General features: G+C 31.1%; 1 protein-coding gene and 2 long non-coding RNA genes across 4 annotated transcripts in view; 1 reads left to right on the top strand and 2 right to left on the bottom strand.

Annotated features, from left to right (window-relative positions):
- Window positions 1-4,407, bottom strand: part of sog (chordin short gastrulation) — a 73,136-nt gene extending 68,729 nt beyond the window's left edge. Inside the window, exon 1 of the mRNA XM_003693521.4 lies at window positions 1,632-4,407. Within this exon, the coding sequence (XP_003693569.1) occupies window positions 1,632-1,758 (127 nt within the window). The 5' untranslated portion in view covers window positions 1,759-4,407. The remainder of the gene's footprint in view (window positions 1-1,631) is intronic.
- A 2,902-nt stretch (window positions 4,408-7,309) lies between these two features.
- On the top strand, window positions 7,310-9,480 carry LOC147656912 (uncharacterized). Its single transcript, XR_015293511.1, has 4 exons — window positions 7,310-7,692; window positions 8,045-8,071; window positions 8,174-8,311; window positions 8,712-9,480. It is a non-coding gene; the product is annotated as an uncharacterized LOC147656912 (long non-coding RNA).
- A 1,335-nt stretch (window positions 9,481-10,815) lies between these two features.
- On the bottom strand, window positions 10,816-16,968 carry LOC100863255 (uncharacterized). Of its 2 annotated transcripts, none has more exons than XR_142864.4 (8): window positions 16,368-16,968; window positions 15,834-16,293; window positions 15,092-15,408; window positions 13,082-13,567; window positions 12,776-12,951; window positions 12,223-12,489; window positions 11,587-11,814; window positions 10,816-10,989 (listed from the first exon to the last, which is right to left on the bottom strand). It is a non-coding gene; the product is annotated as an uncharacterized LOC100863255 (long non-coding RNA). The 2 variants fall into 2 exon arrangements; XR_015293512.1 differs by having other exon boundaries at window positions 12,193-12,489.
- Window positions 16,969-17,321: the final 353 nt, after the last annotated feature.

The raw sequence follows: 17,321 nt of genomic DNA on the forward strand, positions 1-17,321 counted from the left end.
ACTGTATCATTACGTTAAGTATGTTTACAGATTCACGCTTTAACGGACGGTATAATTTATGCCTTGTACTTCATATCCTCGTTGATAAACCAACGATGCGCATGCGCTTTTAAAAATTCATTACATTATTCTTTGATATTTGTTCGATCGATTCAATGTGCTTCGAGAATAAAAAGGCGAAAAAAAAAAAAATAAGAATCATGGCTCAAAAACAGAATATTCTGATTTTTAATTACTTTTAATTTTAAAAGGAATTTAATTATTTTCAATAAGTTTAAAAGATATAATACGTGTTTATCAAGAATTTTATACTTATGAAATTATCGAATATTATATATATTACGATAAAATATACAATATTGCATATTAATAGTCAAGAGAATAAAATATATTTCTTATTCTTGTGTTTTTTGAAAAAACTTCTTTTTTGCAACGAATAATAATAGAAAATTTTGCGATTAATACGATTGAATATGATGTGCATATGACATATAAGCTATGCGCATGCGTGACAAATTGTAACGGTTTCACACATTCAGAATTAATTCTTTTTTAATTAGAGAAAAGCTATTCTTTCCTATTCAATAAATTTAATAAACTTCAATTGAAGCTAATTTTATGAAATTAATTAATATTTCTTTTTTTCTGATTTTTTTTTTATCATTTCTTCATTAAATTGATTACTGGAATCTAAATTCGATACGTTACAGTAATTCGATCGTTATCAAAGGTAAGTATTACGCTACGTAATCTAGAAGCAACTGTAATTAATCCCAGACTATATAACCGCATTTCCTCGCTCGAAACATTTTTGTTCAAATTATTCAACCTCGTATATGTGTTTTGCAATAGAACGAATTGCAATAAATCCGAACAAAAACTCTTTTGTTAATTATTTATATGTGTATACTATTAAACAATTTATTGAAAAAGATAATATTCAAAATAATCGAGAAAAAATTATATAATATTTATGATAAAATCGAATCTTCGGTTCAATGAAATAGCAACATGTGACATGTGTTCATGGTTCCGTCATACAATAGCTTTGCACGTTAAATTAAAATACACATCCATTAACTTGTTCTGACATCTGGGTTAGAATTAGATATTTAAGAAATAACGTTTAAGAAATAATTATATTATTTATTTGATTGTTACTATCTATGAATTGTTTTCTTTTATTATTTTTCTCAAAATATTTAATTTATAACGAATAGTAATACACGAATAAAAAATTAATATTAGTACTTATCAAAATATAAACGAGATGAAGAAGGTAATAATAAATACATTATGCAGCATTAATCAATGAAACAATTAAGAAGAGTTCGATTCCCGCTTTTTTCACGTAATTCTTTCATTACGTAAATGTAACAGATTATTGTTTGAGAATCACGACTAAATTTGGTATTTTCGAGCATTTCCTAACCTTTAAAGGAAAAAAATTGCACGTATATAAAATTACCACACAAGCAAAAACATCCTATATAACAATGGAAACATTTCTATATAATAATATCCAATATTGACAAGAAATTTTGAATTTTTTTGTTTCCATGATTGAACAAAAAAGTATGCAATATGAAGAAAGAACGAATTGAAATTAAAAGACTGAAATGGCGACTTACCGGCGGCGCGATGAGGCCTTCTAGCCCAGTCCTCCTCGATTAAGGGAGCAACTCTGCGTGTACGAACAGTCAAAGGACAAGAAATTACGATAAGTAAAATCGATAATAGACTACTGTGGAAATGCATCTTCGGTACTTTTAAAAAAAGTCTCGTGGTATCTTTCTCTTTCTATCTTTCTTTCTTCCTATCTCTTTCTTTCTTATTTTTTCTGTCACACTCGCGCTCGCGTACGTCCAATTCGCTGTCTCGTCGCTGGCACTCGTACACGGGTGCTTCAACGCATATAGCGCGTTTTTTCTGCGCCTTCTCTCTTTCACTTATACGTTTTTCTCTCTCTTATTTTCTATTTCTACCTCTTTTTCACTCTGTCTATTCCTTACACTATCTGTCTCATTCTATACTCCTCTAAACACGTATGCCCTTTTTCTGTCTAGTCTTTAGAGCCGCAACACTGATCTATTAACGAACATTCACTGCACAAAACTTTCTGCACTCTTTAGACGACACTGCCTGTTGTCTCACACCATCTCTGATTCTTTTTCTGACCCTGTATCGCGCGACGATACACCGATGATATAAAGAATCGTTCGCGAATAATAACAATAATATACTATGTAACGACACAATGACGGATATCGCGGCAACGTTTATGATCACGAAAAAGTCGGTGACAACGCAAGTACGACGATAGTATGCGTACACAGGTCGCGAACGTGTGCGATAATGATTAGAAACAATCAGCAGCGGACCCAGAGAGGCCGTGTGTTAGCCGCAATATTTACTGCAGATAACGCGACGAGGTATCGTGCACCTTTCGAGACACGTTGAACGAGCGCATCCGACGGCTTAATAGGCTAAGGTATACACGCAGGTTCGTTATTCTTTTTCTTTCTCTTTCTTTCTTTTAACCAGTTCCACACATGCGGAGAGATCTATCTATTTATCCTCTTTTTTCTTTCTTTCTATATATAGTCTCTCTCTTTCACTCTTTCTTTCTTTGTCTGCTTGTCTTTTTTTTTTTGCACTATCGTTATTTATTTCTCTTTTTTACCGAGAGAGCACAGAGAGTTTGTACAACTAACTCTCTGCCTGTTCCCCGCCGCTCTTCTTTCTCGTTCTCGTCGTCGTCGCGCGTTCCGTGTTACTGCGCGCGCGTTTTATAAGGCGGTACACAACGAGCGACGAGTTTCAAGACGAGAGGGACACGAAACAGGGAGGTAAGCAAGCCGTACAGTGCTTGGCACTTCTCTCTCTCTTCTTTTCTCTGTCACGGTTTTAACCGGCGCACAATTCCACGCACCTCCGCACCTCACTAACTCTCTTAACCTACGAGCCCTGTATACGTGTCGTGTTCCTCACGATGCAACAACGCCGGTATGCGCATCTGATATGGCTACGATTATTCCGGGACTTTATGGCAACAAAAACGATTTAGAAATGAATAAACGTAATTACCGATAAAGATTAACGAGTGGCGACCATTTTCGATCGTCTCTGACACGGATGAGACTCACTTTGAAAACACACGCTTGCGCTTTTCGCGTTCGACTCGCCGGTTCGTTGCAATTGAATGTGATCGTCAACGCCAAATCTTGACCAAGTTTGTGAAGTGTTGCATTGCGCTTGCGCAGTAGCGATATTTCGTGTCCGTATATATATCGATTGTAAAAAATCCGACTATAATTACACGATTTTCAATTAATGACGTTGACACTAAATCTTTTTTTCACCCATTTATATTTCGCTGCTCACCGGCCTCTTTACACGCGAACCAACAGACCAGCGTGCGTCTGACACGGTCGGCGCGTGACTGCCGTGACTGACTAACCGATCGTGAGTGACTGACTGGTGGGAAGCTGTTACTTGACTTGCTCTCTACGTCCGTGCCGCCACTGAATCCGATGTATCTGATCATCGGCACCACCGTCTCTCTCCTTCGGCTGCCTCGCTCGAAAAAGCTTTTGCTTTCGCGCTTGCGCCACAACGAATTGCTTTTTCGTTTTCGTATACGCGTGTGCAAGAGCGTCGTTGGTCAGTACGTGTACAACTTCACGTATTTATACGTGTTCTGTTACGTGCGCACGCTCCGTGTGTTAAGTTACTCAATACATATGAAAGATGAGACAGGACACGGCTTTGCCCGCGGAAGCGTCGCTCTGTCTGGCGCTTGCACTCAGTATTACTAGTTTATCTTTTCTTCTCTTATAATAGTTTTTAACCACGTGTTGTATACCGTAATCACCTGGTAGATGCCAAAAGTTGATAAAAGATTTAATAAATAATTTCAATTTGCGTGAAATGAATAAACGTGGTTATAGCGCATAAAATTCGGCAATAATCGTTTGAGATATCACGTTATCTATGAGCAAACGAAAATGCCAATCTTATCGATTTCTTTTTTTTTCTTTCGTTTTCGAAATCAATCGATCACGAGATCATAGTACAATATTTCGAATAACCGGCTCGCACCGTGTCTTTATTCACTATTTTCCTTCCGATGCTATCTGTGTCGTGAATTCAAGGAACGCGTAAGTACATTTCATATCCTTTAGAGTGCGCTGAATGGCTTCAAGGGTTCACGTGCGTGGGAGATGTCGTGACGGTAAAGGAATTCTTGTTGTTTTTGTGTTGAAAAAATTATTATTCCGATATATCTCGATTATTCGGACGAAACACGACTAGAGCACAGACACGATGCGCCGATGTAGCCAACGATGACAACTGTCCGCCGGCCGGTCGAGTCCGTCGCTTTTATGGGGATAGACGACCACGCTGCCGCACCGGAACCCGTGTTCTGTGTATGCGTGCAACTTTACGTGCTCGATATACTATATATCGTACAAATGCGCGCGCGTGCATTACACACTTCCTTACATGCATATCACTATATACACGGTTTAGAATAAAAGATACAGCGTTTGTACGTACAGCTAACTTCTTTTCTCCAGAATCTCGCCAGTCAAAAAATGTATATATATATATATATATGTACAATAATATAGTACAATAATGCATATATATATATATATATATACATATACACATACACACTATATCTACGTATATATACATATATATGCAAAGAAACAGTAGAGAGGGAGAAGAACAGGGGTTAACGTAAAGAACTCGTGTCGTCCGTTCGTGATACCTCGATCGCGGTGGGTGTCGCGAATGACTGTGTTCAAGAAGTGTGCGAGAGTCACTACGCGTTGGGTGCCCTACCACATGCCACTACCACTATCATGATTTCCACTACCATCGCATTCGGCTGCCAGCACTACCACTATGGAACCAGTACGCACCACTAAACACGGCGAATATATATCGGTATCAGTGAGTGGTAAGAACGAAATGTAATTTTTTGACGTTTTATACTTTCCTTGCTTTCACGATTATATATATATATATATATATATATTAGAAATATTTTCATAGATTATTGACATATTGATTTATATGTTTTGATTTTGATTTATATTGAAAAAAAAGAATGAGATTAGAAATATATTTTATACTTATTTTATACTTTAATATTTTCGATGTTTCTTATTCCTGTAATTAGTATAAAATAATTAATACAAAATGCTATTACAAGTTTTCTGTAAAATTTAAATTTTTTTTATCCTAGTATTGATATTTTGTAAATTATACAATTAGAATTCTTTTAATTCTCTTAAGATTATAAAAGAAATGATGAATATTAATTGAATATATTTGGAATGCGTTTCATTATATATTGTTTATTTATTTTTATCACAAACATCTACAAGTTTTATCAATTTTATATTTTTATAAATCATATTCCCTATTTTTATATTTTTCATTTTCTTAAATATGAAAAAATCATAGTGCATTATTGATATCAAAAAAATATGTATAATAGGCGAAACAAGTTCATGCAAATGAATGCTCATTTTCACGCGTACAAATTATTAGAAATTAATATTAAACGTAATTTTACGTTAATGTTAATCAGTTTTAAGAGATGTACGATTTAAAATATATTATGTTGCTTGCATTATTTCTTCCATTAATTTAATATAGTTTTTTATTTGATTTAGTTAAGATAATCAAGTAAAAAATTTCCACAGTAAAGTTCAATTTATATTTAATAATTTATAGCAAAAAAATTATAAAAAAAAGAATTCTTTATTATGTATTTATATATTTAATATGTAAAGAATATTTTTTTTTTTACAATTTTTTTTATTTTGCTAAATAAAACAAGCTTTATTAAGACAATCTTTGATTTATATTCGTTCTTAATACATATTGATGAATATTTTATGAACGTTTCATGTACATTTCCAATAAGAGAATACGACGAACATGGGTACCAATGTGACACGTCAGACTTTGTAAGAAACGGAATATTACGACGTAATTCTATGCAGCTTTTTTACATCAATGATGTAACGTGATGGAACGATGGAAATGGAAATGTCGCGATCGTTTTACGAAATCATTAAGCGACAAAGAGGAATTCCCGGATACAAAGAAGATAAATATCCATGGAAATACATCAATGAGCAGAATATTATACATATACAACGAATGGATTTGACTTCGTTGATTCACGATATGTGTCGAAATGACGTAGACGTTAAATGTGTCTATATAATAAATGGATACAAATTCACCCGTCGCCTATCGCATACGTAAAAACATACAGTTACACATAATCTATATCTGCGAATCAACGAAGAAGTGTAATTCACGATTTACACTATATTGTCATCTCTTTCCAGAATCAGACATTAATGCTCCTTCCGTAACGAAATTTCAATCGAGACAGACGATTCAACGCTGCTCCCCCGAATCTCACTTCGGATCTAAAAATAGAACGGCGAAGGGTGTTCTCGAAAGGAATACGATTTCTTTTCCTTCTTTTATTCGGCAGTTCGAACACCAAAGATCGACTGGATACAGATTCGAAACCACGGCAAGAGAGAAAAAAAGAGGAAAAAAAAGTAGAAAAGGGAGAAGAAAGATTCACGGGAGGAGATGTATCTCCTCCTCACCGGTCTCTTCTATTCCATTGGCGGGACTGGCAGCGGCAAACTCGTTACGAAATAGTCCCTAAGACGGGGTGACTAATTGCTAAGCGGCTTGTAAAAATTCGCAGGACAGTCTGTCGACATCGTGGCGCGGCCGTCTCATCGTCGCGCCGTTATACTTTTTGCCCATGCACGGTTGACTAGAGAAGAGAATGACCTAGAGGAAGAGAGATCGAGTGACAGGGGAAAGTGGTAGGAGTGACAAGGATAGGAGAAGGCTGCGGTGACGATGGGGCGCGAACGGGGTGTGGTGGGGGTGGTGCAACGACGGATGCGCGAGGAGAGGGAAAGGGAACAGGCGAGAGAAGCATGTGCGTGTGAGGCCTTAAGGTGAGAAAAGAAAAATGGCGAAGAGAGGCCGAGGCTGCGTCTCGCGTTCGAAGGCGAGAGGGGACGACGCTTTCGCAGATTCCACGTGAGATACCTGCGGCATTCTTCGTTCTGCAGCAGGGCATTAAGCCGGATGCACATTCGTCGTGGACGACGCTCAGTGAATTCATTTCCAAGAAAAATATCTTCCGCCACGAAACGAATTTTACGGCAGATTGTGTTCGCGAACAGACCGCCTCAGAGAACTCTCACTCCTCTCCGCTCCTCTCCTTCCTTGATGTGTGAACAGAGGACACAGAGATGCGTGTGATGTTTTTATTATTATTATTTTTCTTTTCTTCTCCCGTAGACTGTTTCGGAACTGAAAGTTCCAGCTATAAAGCGTCTAATCCGACGATAAACCGCGTGGTGATTCTTTTCCGTGACGTTTACACGTCTCTGACACGTTTCGAGTCGCTGATGCGCACCGAATCGAAAATAATCTTGTGCGCATACACGTCTTATATTTGATTGGTAGCCTCAAGCGACAGTTATGACAGTAAAAGTTCTTACGAATCGTCTAGTTTATCTATTACAATTTATGAAAGAAATATAATTGTTCCAATTGATTGAATGATAAAATAGAAAAATGAATATTGTAAAGGAAATTTTTTCCGACTTATAAAAATAAAAGGTAAGTAAAATGCATTTAATATAAAAAATATTAAAAATAATTTCGAACACATATATAAAAAGAAAGTTTTAAAAAAACGTAAGTTTATATACAACGTAAAAATTCTTTATTTTACTGATAATTACGAAATATAATTCACTGAGAATCGTATTATGCAACAAGTATTATTTATATCGATCGTATCATTCACACATTCTTTAATTAATTTCATAAAATCATAAAAAAATCATATTTCGATAGTGTGTATTTTTGATATACACGTAGTTTCGATCTTGATATGATTCTCAAAATAAAGCTATAAAAGTAGAAGCCATAAAGATTCATATTTAACAAATGTTTATATCTGTTTCAGACACTGATGTCTGCATCAATCAAAATTGTATGTTATACTTAACCTAATCTATTAAAACTTTTATCACTATTCCTATTTTTATCATCCGCTATAAAATTTGTTCATTTCAATGTTTAAAAACAATAAAAGGATCAAAAGGAAGATTTTTATCAACAAAAAAAAATTCAATTGTACAACTTACACATGGAAATTCTGATCAGGGAGTAGTCGAAGATTCAAACTATAGATATAACGAGGAAGAAAAAGGATCACGATAGCGGTCTGCTGGTAGCGTACAAAAGATCACGAAATGATTTATTTCAATTCTGTATCTGTATATGTGCTGGTTGGATTCTGTCGCCTATAGTGGCGCTCGAGAAATGATCATTTACGCGGGACCACACGCCGAATAAAATAAAAAAAGAAGCTTGATTATAAGTTTCGAGAAATGATCAAGTTTTCATTTATAGCTATTTTATATTATCGAATTCTAATTTTTGTGGTATTTTTTAAATACAAGATTTTTAAAAATGATCACGTAAATTAACATTTATTTTTTAATTAAAAAGATAAAATATCTTTCGAGATTGAAAATCTGCATTGAAAAATAAGAAATATGTTGTAAATAAACTAAGCCGTAAAATTAAACGTAAATTATTAATATTATTATTTTTTAAATTAAAATTAGGTTCATACAGGAAAATAACAGAAAGAAAGGAAGCAAGATATAAAAATAAGGAAAAAGTTAAAAAACAGATGCAAAAGGATAACTTGAATAACTATTCAGAAGACACGGTTATCACAAACTTAATAGATTTTTGGCAAGACTTAAGGTGGACTAAAGAGATGGACTCGAGATAGAAAAAGAATAAAAAAAAAAGCATAGAAGGGAAAAAATATTTCTATTCAACTTTCGATGAACGGATGTAACGCTTTATAGAGAACCTTTTGCTATCCTTTCTAACAATGATATTTCTCCTCGCGGCCGGTCTTAGAACTGAGAAATAAAGTCAAACCATTGCTCGCTTATAACGTGTTGAAGACACACAATGCTTATTGTCGACTCGTCGTGGAATGCGAAGAGCGAGATATTGTCGACACATGCCAAATGTGGACCCCTCCGTTTTCGACTACATACCAACATTTATGTTGAGTACTATTTCATCCCCTTTTCTTTGCAATCGTCAGAATTTATTTTTTATCAATTAGTATAAAAAAAATATTAATTTATATTTGAGAAAATAATACAATCGTTTAATTTCAATATTATTGAGAAATGTAAATGTTGATAAATATAATTTATCAATTATTTTTTAATAATATCATTGAAATCATATTATATTATATATTATTAATATATCTATACAAAAATTTCCATGATTTAAAAAAAATATGTTATAAAATTTAAATAGATAAAAATTAATAATAAAAATTAATAATAAAAAGGATAATAAGTATATTATTGATATTTCTTTCAATAACTTCAATGTTTTATAATTTCAAAAAGAAACAAATGAAAAATTAATTCAACAAATTTTTTAAAATGAAATATTAATATAACGTGGGATTGATTTAATTTCAAAATATTTTAACAAAATGTCAAAACAAAAAAAAGTTTATTAAAATTTAAATAAATTTTAACTTTAAAAAATTTTGTATTCTTTTTAACGGTTTTACAAAAATTAATACAAACAAATAAAAGTTCGATCTTTGATAAACTTCAAAAATATATTTTTTTAAAAATAAATTCCAGATATTAAATATTGAAGAAAACATATTAATGAAAAAAATCTCACGAGATCATCCAAGAGTTCTATAGGCTGCATAAGACGAAATTAATCTCACATTAATTCTTTTCCACTTTCACTAAAGGCTCAGTGGGCGAGCCAGATCGGCTAGTTTGTCAACATTTTATTGGATACTGACTGAGAAGTATAAAACGCCATTTATATTCGATGGATTTTATGTACTTGTGAGGCAATGCACGTTTTATACAACGAATAAAATGTTCCTGTGAGATTAGTTACGAAAGTTACGAAAGCAACCAATTCCAACGACTGACCGTTGCCTATTTCTTATTTTCAATCTATCCACTGATGCAATTTTATAACTAGCATGCTTTGTGCATTTTCAAATAATATTATAAAATTAAAAATTTTATACCTATTGTTATGTGAAATGATATTTTTATAAATAAATAAAATGTAAGGAAGTATCATCAGAACAAGTCGGTACAAGGATATAGTTATACTACTGAACACATAGATTAGTATTACAAAGATTACAAATATATTATTAAATAATAATATGCATTTCTTTTAGAACAGAAAAAACAACATTATAAATAAATATTAAGTGTCCGTATTTATCGATTAAAATTTAAATATAATTTAAATATGCACAGCAATCATGAAATATAATAGTGGATTGAAAGTTGTCAATTTATCATAATTTATTTCTTACAATATCCGGATAAATGAACTTTCGGCTTTAATTATTTGATATGAAGAGTTTCCTAATCAATAGAATTCTTAGATATATTTCTTATATATATTCCTTCTTATATCCCTTATTCTTCAAGTTTTATAAAAAACTATAAAGATATATTATTTATGATCTATGTATTCAGAAAAATTTTAAAAGTAATATTTTCTTCTTTTTTATATTACTATTGCTTTATATTATAATATTATTGAACAATTTAATATAATTTTTTTTTTAATTTTTAGGATCTATCTTGTTCAAAATAAAAACTTTATTTTATTTTATATATTCGAAAAATCAAACGAAAATATTTTTGAAGGTATATGTATGCGCACATATTTTTCTTTGTATTTATGTCTACATATTTTAAAATAAGCTTCAACATAAGATTTCATATAAGATTTATGCTAGCAATGCTCATAAAATATCGTGATACAAATAACACGTGGTGCATCTATGCCCATAAAATCTGCGCATATATTCTGGAAAGAAAAAAAATTATAATTATATACAATGATTAAATAACAATTCTAGTTAATAAGAATAGAAAAATTCTTAGAATTCTTAAAATTCAAAATTTGGAGTATATATAATCTCCTATAATCTCCAATGTGAATCTTAAATAATCAATTATTAGTTATTATTGGTTATTTGAGATTGGTAATCTCAAATCTATTATTGGTTAATCTATTATGTAGCATCCATTTTTTTTTATAATTCGATCTCATGAATAAATCTGTTTATTCGTATATTAATATCACATATGATGCATTTTTACTATTTGATTTAAATATTTCTATATAACATATATTTTACATTTATTAAAGTTGTTTAGCAAAAATATTATTTAAATATTGAATATTTCAACATTTTTTACTTTTTTTTTGATAAAAAATATTTAAGCAATAGTGATCTTTGATTAATATTTTCACAAGAAATGCTATTTAATTTACAATAAAATAAATTATCATGATAAACAGAAATAGAAATCCTCTATAATATAAGATTTTGACCATTATCTGTCTATTGACAATTGTTTCAAATCTCTTTTATATTGTGACAAAATTAAACATTTTTACCTGCATTATTCGCTTCATAAATTCCATTAAAATAATTCTACTAACTATTAATAATCATAGAAAGATACTATAATGTGTCAATCATTTTCAGTAGAAAAACAGTATGATAATACTTTTCAAAGATATTCAAACAACATAAAATCTTACGTTGTATCATAATTTCTTCATCATTTTTACTTTATCGTCTTTCATCATCCTTCATCATCTTTCACCTTGATACTTCCATAACTATTAACAGAACAAAATATGAATTTTGTTAAATAATTAATAAATCTTTCTAAAAATACATGATACAAATAGACATGTAAAATAGACCAAAAAATCAAATATAAACTAGATTAGGTTGAATTAGATTAGATTTTTTTTCCTTGAAAGCAAAAGGTTTTTAGAAGGTTCAATTTCTTGAATGAATATCGAAACTAGTCCGTGTCCTCTTTGCCATGGCATCGCAAGGTAAAAGGAACATGCCACAAAAGAAGCGAAATTTTTCGGGTCTTCGTGTTCGCAGGACGAATGGTTTCGCGCGGGACCATTAATCTCCGAGACAATAGCCGATTCTACGAAAAACTGAGCCCCAAACTCCGCAGATCCGATGAATAAAGTTACCATCAATAAGATAAGCGTCGGTAGTTTCACCTGGTCTACCTTCCCTCATCGCTTTCTTTTCTTCATGAACCAAGGATAATCCCCATGTCGAGTGCGGAAGCACGTTCGATCGCATGAAATATAATAAAGCTTCTTGTTTCCAAACACCTTTCAATTGAATACTCTAATATTCGAAATCTTTTTAATAGTCGAATCATTCCAGGATCTTTGTTATGTCACTCAAAAGCGGTGCCGCCAATCGCCAATGTTTTTATTTGTTTCATGCATACACATTCATATCGATTCGATACACGGTTTCTATTTTTAAAAGTAAAAAATTATCGTTAGATTAACAAAAAATACTTTTGTATAATTACGGATAATTAATATTAGTAATAATTTTATAAAAATTTATAAATTGTAAATTGGAAGTTATAAATTTGGTAATAAGACAAATGAAATTTTTTTTAAATCGATTTTACAATTATTGTCTATTTCTCATAAAAAAGAAGTCTATAATCTCTAACTTCTTAAATTCTCTAACTTGTTAAGTTGCCAATATTAATTATTATAAAATTATTATACAAGAGTTTTAAAGAATTACCGTTTTTGTATGCAACAAAAGAATCTCCTTATATTATTTAATGCCTCTTAGTGATAGATGTTATTATAAATACAGTAATCCTTGGAAATACATGTTTGAATCCTTTATATATCTCTTTTCATTTGTCAGATTTTCTTAATGTATCTCTTTTCATTTGCCAGATTTTCTTAATACATCTAAGTCGTGAATGAGAATGAAATATAGAGAATATTTTTTAATTGTAATATATAACTAACATTTATTGGTTGAAATAATATTGTAATTATAATATATGAAATATAGAAATTTTATATTTTGATGACTCACGCATTTCGTTATATATACACCATCATTTCTCCAATTCTTTCAATTCAATCTCATTATTCCATAATTCTAATACTTGATCCATGCTTTTGATTCATGTACGGAATTTTTTTTACTATATTTGCACAAAGAAAAAGAGAAAAAGGGAGATCCCTCTATAATTTAAATGAACCTATACATTCAGGCGTGGACAGCGTGAAAGAACACGGGTGTATGTAATTTTACAACGCGCCATGAGGTGTAAATAATGCCTGCCATTCGGTACCGGGATTTCGGTAGAGATCTCGTGGTCCGAAAAACAGTTTACGACGTTCCGGCGCCGCGATCGAGACACCTGTCTCCACTAAGGCACAATGCGTTACATGCCGCCGATTCTTGAAAATATTTCATCCCTTTTTGATCGCTCGTTTATTCAATTAACAGAATGGCTAGTGAACACATGCTATGCTAAATACTTCATCCATCGTTCATCTTATTACATCATGGAATCTGAAATTTTTAAAACAGCGACATGATTATGCATTTTTCAATGAAAATGTAAGTATTGAAATTAGAAATTTTACGAGTTCTGAGATAATTAAAAATTAACATCAAAGGTAATTGATTATATCTAGTGGATCATTAGCAAGTGGATCATTTATAGAATTCTGAATATCTATTATAAATTTAATGTATAAAGCAAATTTATAGAACATCAGAAATAAAATAATCTGTTATAAAACACCATTAATATTTAGTAATATTTAATAAAGATTATTAAAAGTTCACAGAATCCAACAAATTTAGAGAAGAAAGGAAGGAAGAGAGGAAGGGAGGAAGCGAGAAAATCTATACAAATTAGTATAATAAATTTTAGAATCCACTAAAAAAATTCCAAGAAAAGAATCCAGATAGTTCTAAAAGTGTTAAATTATTAAGATCATTAAATCTCTTGAATCTTTCACATTGTCAGCTATGAGTATCACATAGATCTTTGAAACTTTTATATCACAGATTAAATTTTAATGTTATTCTTTAATTTATTGTATCAAATTGTTCGAATTCTGATTCATGATACTTAATAATCATGAATCTTAATAATCTAATATTTAAAAATAAAAAAAATCTTAAAATCTTATCATAAAATTTCGTTCACATTTGAATTGCATTATTAATTATATACACTTTCTAGAAACGCACAACATTTTTATTTTACACAAAATCTTACAAAAAAAAAAAAAAAATAAGAAAAAAAATGCACAGGTACAATTAGAAATTAAATGCAATACTGTTTATATAATTTATCGACGAAATCTGCGTGCGTATCTAGAAAATACAGACGCAAAAGGATCTCGATTGGATGCAGTTGGCGCGTATGTTCTGTTTCGACTAAGAAATTACGTTTATCGCAATAAGTCGATAGTGCGTTTTGGATTGACGCCAGTTGCGCAAATTTCTGAAATCAGACCTAGCCAGATAAATAAAAGACATTCGCCCTCTGAACAGGCGAATTTAAACAAATAAAAAATAAAAATCCCAATTATTTAGCCTATAATTAATGTCACAATTCCGAAATGTCCATCGATAAAAATAGAATTTTATTTTTTTCTTTTTAATGTACTGTTTCTGGAAAAGATGAATATATTAAACAAATATGTTAAATAGGTATATATATTAGAAAGAATTTACATGTGAAATAGCCAAAAGATTTGATATAACTTATAGATATATTTATTATAAATAGATATATTTATGTGTCAAATTCATATGTTTTAAGTTTACATAAAAAGTTTATATTTTATTTAAAGTTTTAACAAATATATATATTTACATATTTATATATTCTATATATATAGAAACATTGGTTAAATAAAAAAACATTCAGAAAAACAAAAAAAATTGCTTTCAGCAATAAATAAATATCATAGAATTATATATTTTAGATGATGGTTAAGTAATTATCTCATAAATTATAATATATTAGAATATATGTATTGTTTTTAAAAAAAATTCATTATATAAAAGTAACCTAACCTGTCAATCTCATTTTTCATATCGCCACGAATCTTACAACAATGATAGAAGAACAAACGCGTTAAATAAGCATTGTCTTATTATTCACATTAATGATTAATGATTGCATATATATATATTTTTATGGAATATTAAGATCAGTTATCTTCGAGACTGAGATTTATTATTGTTTGTTGTAGATCTGTTCGCTATCCTTCCATTCGTTATAGTTAAATCGAGGGCGGCGCCACATCCCTATATTTCGAAGATATTTTGCGATCGTGCTGGCCATTTGGTTTCAATCTTTACGAAGAATTTTCAATGATAAATCTAGCCTGCTGGATATTTCAATCATATTATAGAAAAATCTAATAACTAAGATATAATTGATAAAAATTATTAAAATAATTTAAAATGCGAATAGTTTCTTGAATAAATTGAGATTATATACTAATACATGATATTCAAATAATAGAAAAATTTGCTTATGAATAGTATTTTATTTACAATGTCAAAAATTCATTATTGATAATTAATAATCAATAATAATAATAATAACTATAATTGAATAAGAAAAATTTAAATGAACAAACTTGATATGCTATCATCGTAGTTTTTATTTTTCCTTTTTTTCTTTAAATCGAAGAAAAATGCCATTTTCCGTCAATATCGAATAAATATTTACATGAGTCACGATTTGCCATGTAAACCAACAATTAAATATAAATTTATGATTAAATATATAATAAATATCTATAAATACATTATATTAATATGTTCTTTTTATTTTATTAATTTCGCATATAATATTTAATTTCTCGAATATGATTGAAACTTATCCAACAATACAACTCGATTCACTATAAACATATATAATTATAATATGTCAATTAACATAATTAACATAATTATCATAATTAGTATGGATAGGAAAATAATATTGAAATTTATCTCGTCTTTTATTACGCAATTTGATCAAATATGTATATTAAGTATTTTTATATATCGCAACAATAATCTTTCATTTGAAAATCGATTAATAATGTTTATTTGCGTTTCCAAACCAAGAAATATTTGGAAGAGCGACGCAATGTCATACGTCATAACAACCATAACCTCGTTCTAGACACGTCCCAAAAATTTTTGCACACACCAGACATAATCATATAGTAGATTTTTCAGAAGGCGTCTCTGTGGAATCTGTGTCACGTCACGTAAACATTCTATAATAATAATACACTATAAATACACTGCACTCGGCAAGAGTAGAAAGGGAGATAGAAAATGAAATACTCACCTCGAGACAGAGAAAAAGATAGAAAGAGCAATATATGCAGGCGCCGGCGCCGTCGGACGAGTACATTACACGCGCCAAGGAAGTATTATCCGTCCCACGTATTCAACATACATATTCGCTTCCTCCCTCTTTAGTTGTTTCCCAACAAGTCATACTATTCCCGTTCCTCTTCCACTCGTTCGCCTTTTTCAATCACATATATTCTCATCTCTTTCACACCTTAACCTCTTTACCGTCATAACGTTTGTTTTTTCTTCCTCTCTTCCAATCCTGTCTTCGTTCTTGTCTTGCACACGTGTCTCACTACGTCGTCACAATATTTTTTTATTCGTTGTTCATTCAGCCCTCTCTGTTCCTCTTTTCCCTCCAGGAGCGACTTACTCTCACGTTCTTCGCCAAACTGACCAGATCATGGGCGCCGTCTGTTGTAACTGGCTCGGTTGAACGACCAACCGGCTCAATCTCATCTTTCCCCGCCCTTCTTATTTGTTTCGCGACACCCAGGCCACAGGCCGACACTCGTTAGATGTGAAATCGATCTTAATTTCACGTGGAGTCATGAATGACCAGCACGAAATCGAACCTTGTATCGCGTCGCGACATGTCCACTTGTCATCGATATCTCGACATCAGTTGATTTAGAGATATGGTAAAGCTAGTTTTTAAGAGAAGCTCAACGCGATCGATTTAGAAAGCAGATGTAATATTTATGATAGTCATATCTCTTTTCCTTTTTATTGGTCCCATAATCTTTTCTTCGTTGTTATTTTTTTGCAGAAAGATCGCATTAACATTATCACATAATACATAAACATTATCGAAGAAAGATAAAGTTCAATTTAAAATTTCGTTTTTGATGAACTAGTTCTATACAGATTCTTTTTTTGAAATGAAACTTTTCTTTATTTCATTCGTTTTTTTCTGTTTAATATTTATTAATATATTTATTAATCT

This window comes from Apis florea, unplaced genomic scaffold, assembly GCF_048593485.1.
Source record: "Apis florea isolate Af1SG1 unplaced genomic scaffold, ASM4859348v1 contig_3493_pilon, whole genome shotgun sequence".
Classification (NCBI taxonomy): Eukaryota; Metazoa; Arthropoda; class Insecta; order Hymenoptera; family Apidae; genus Apis; species Apis florea.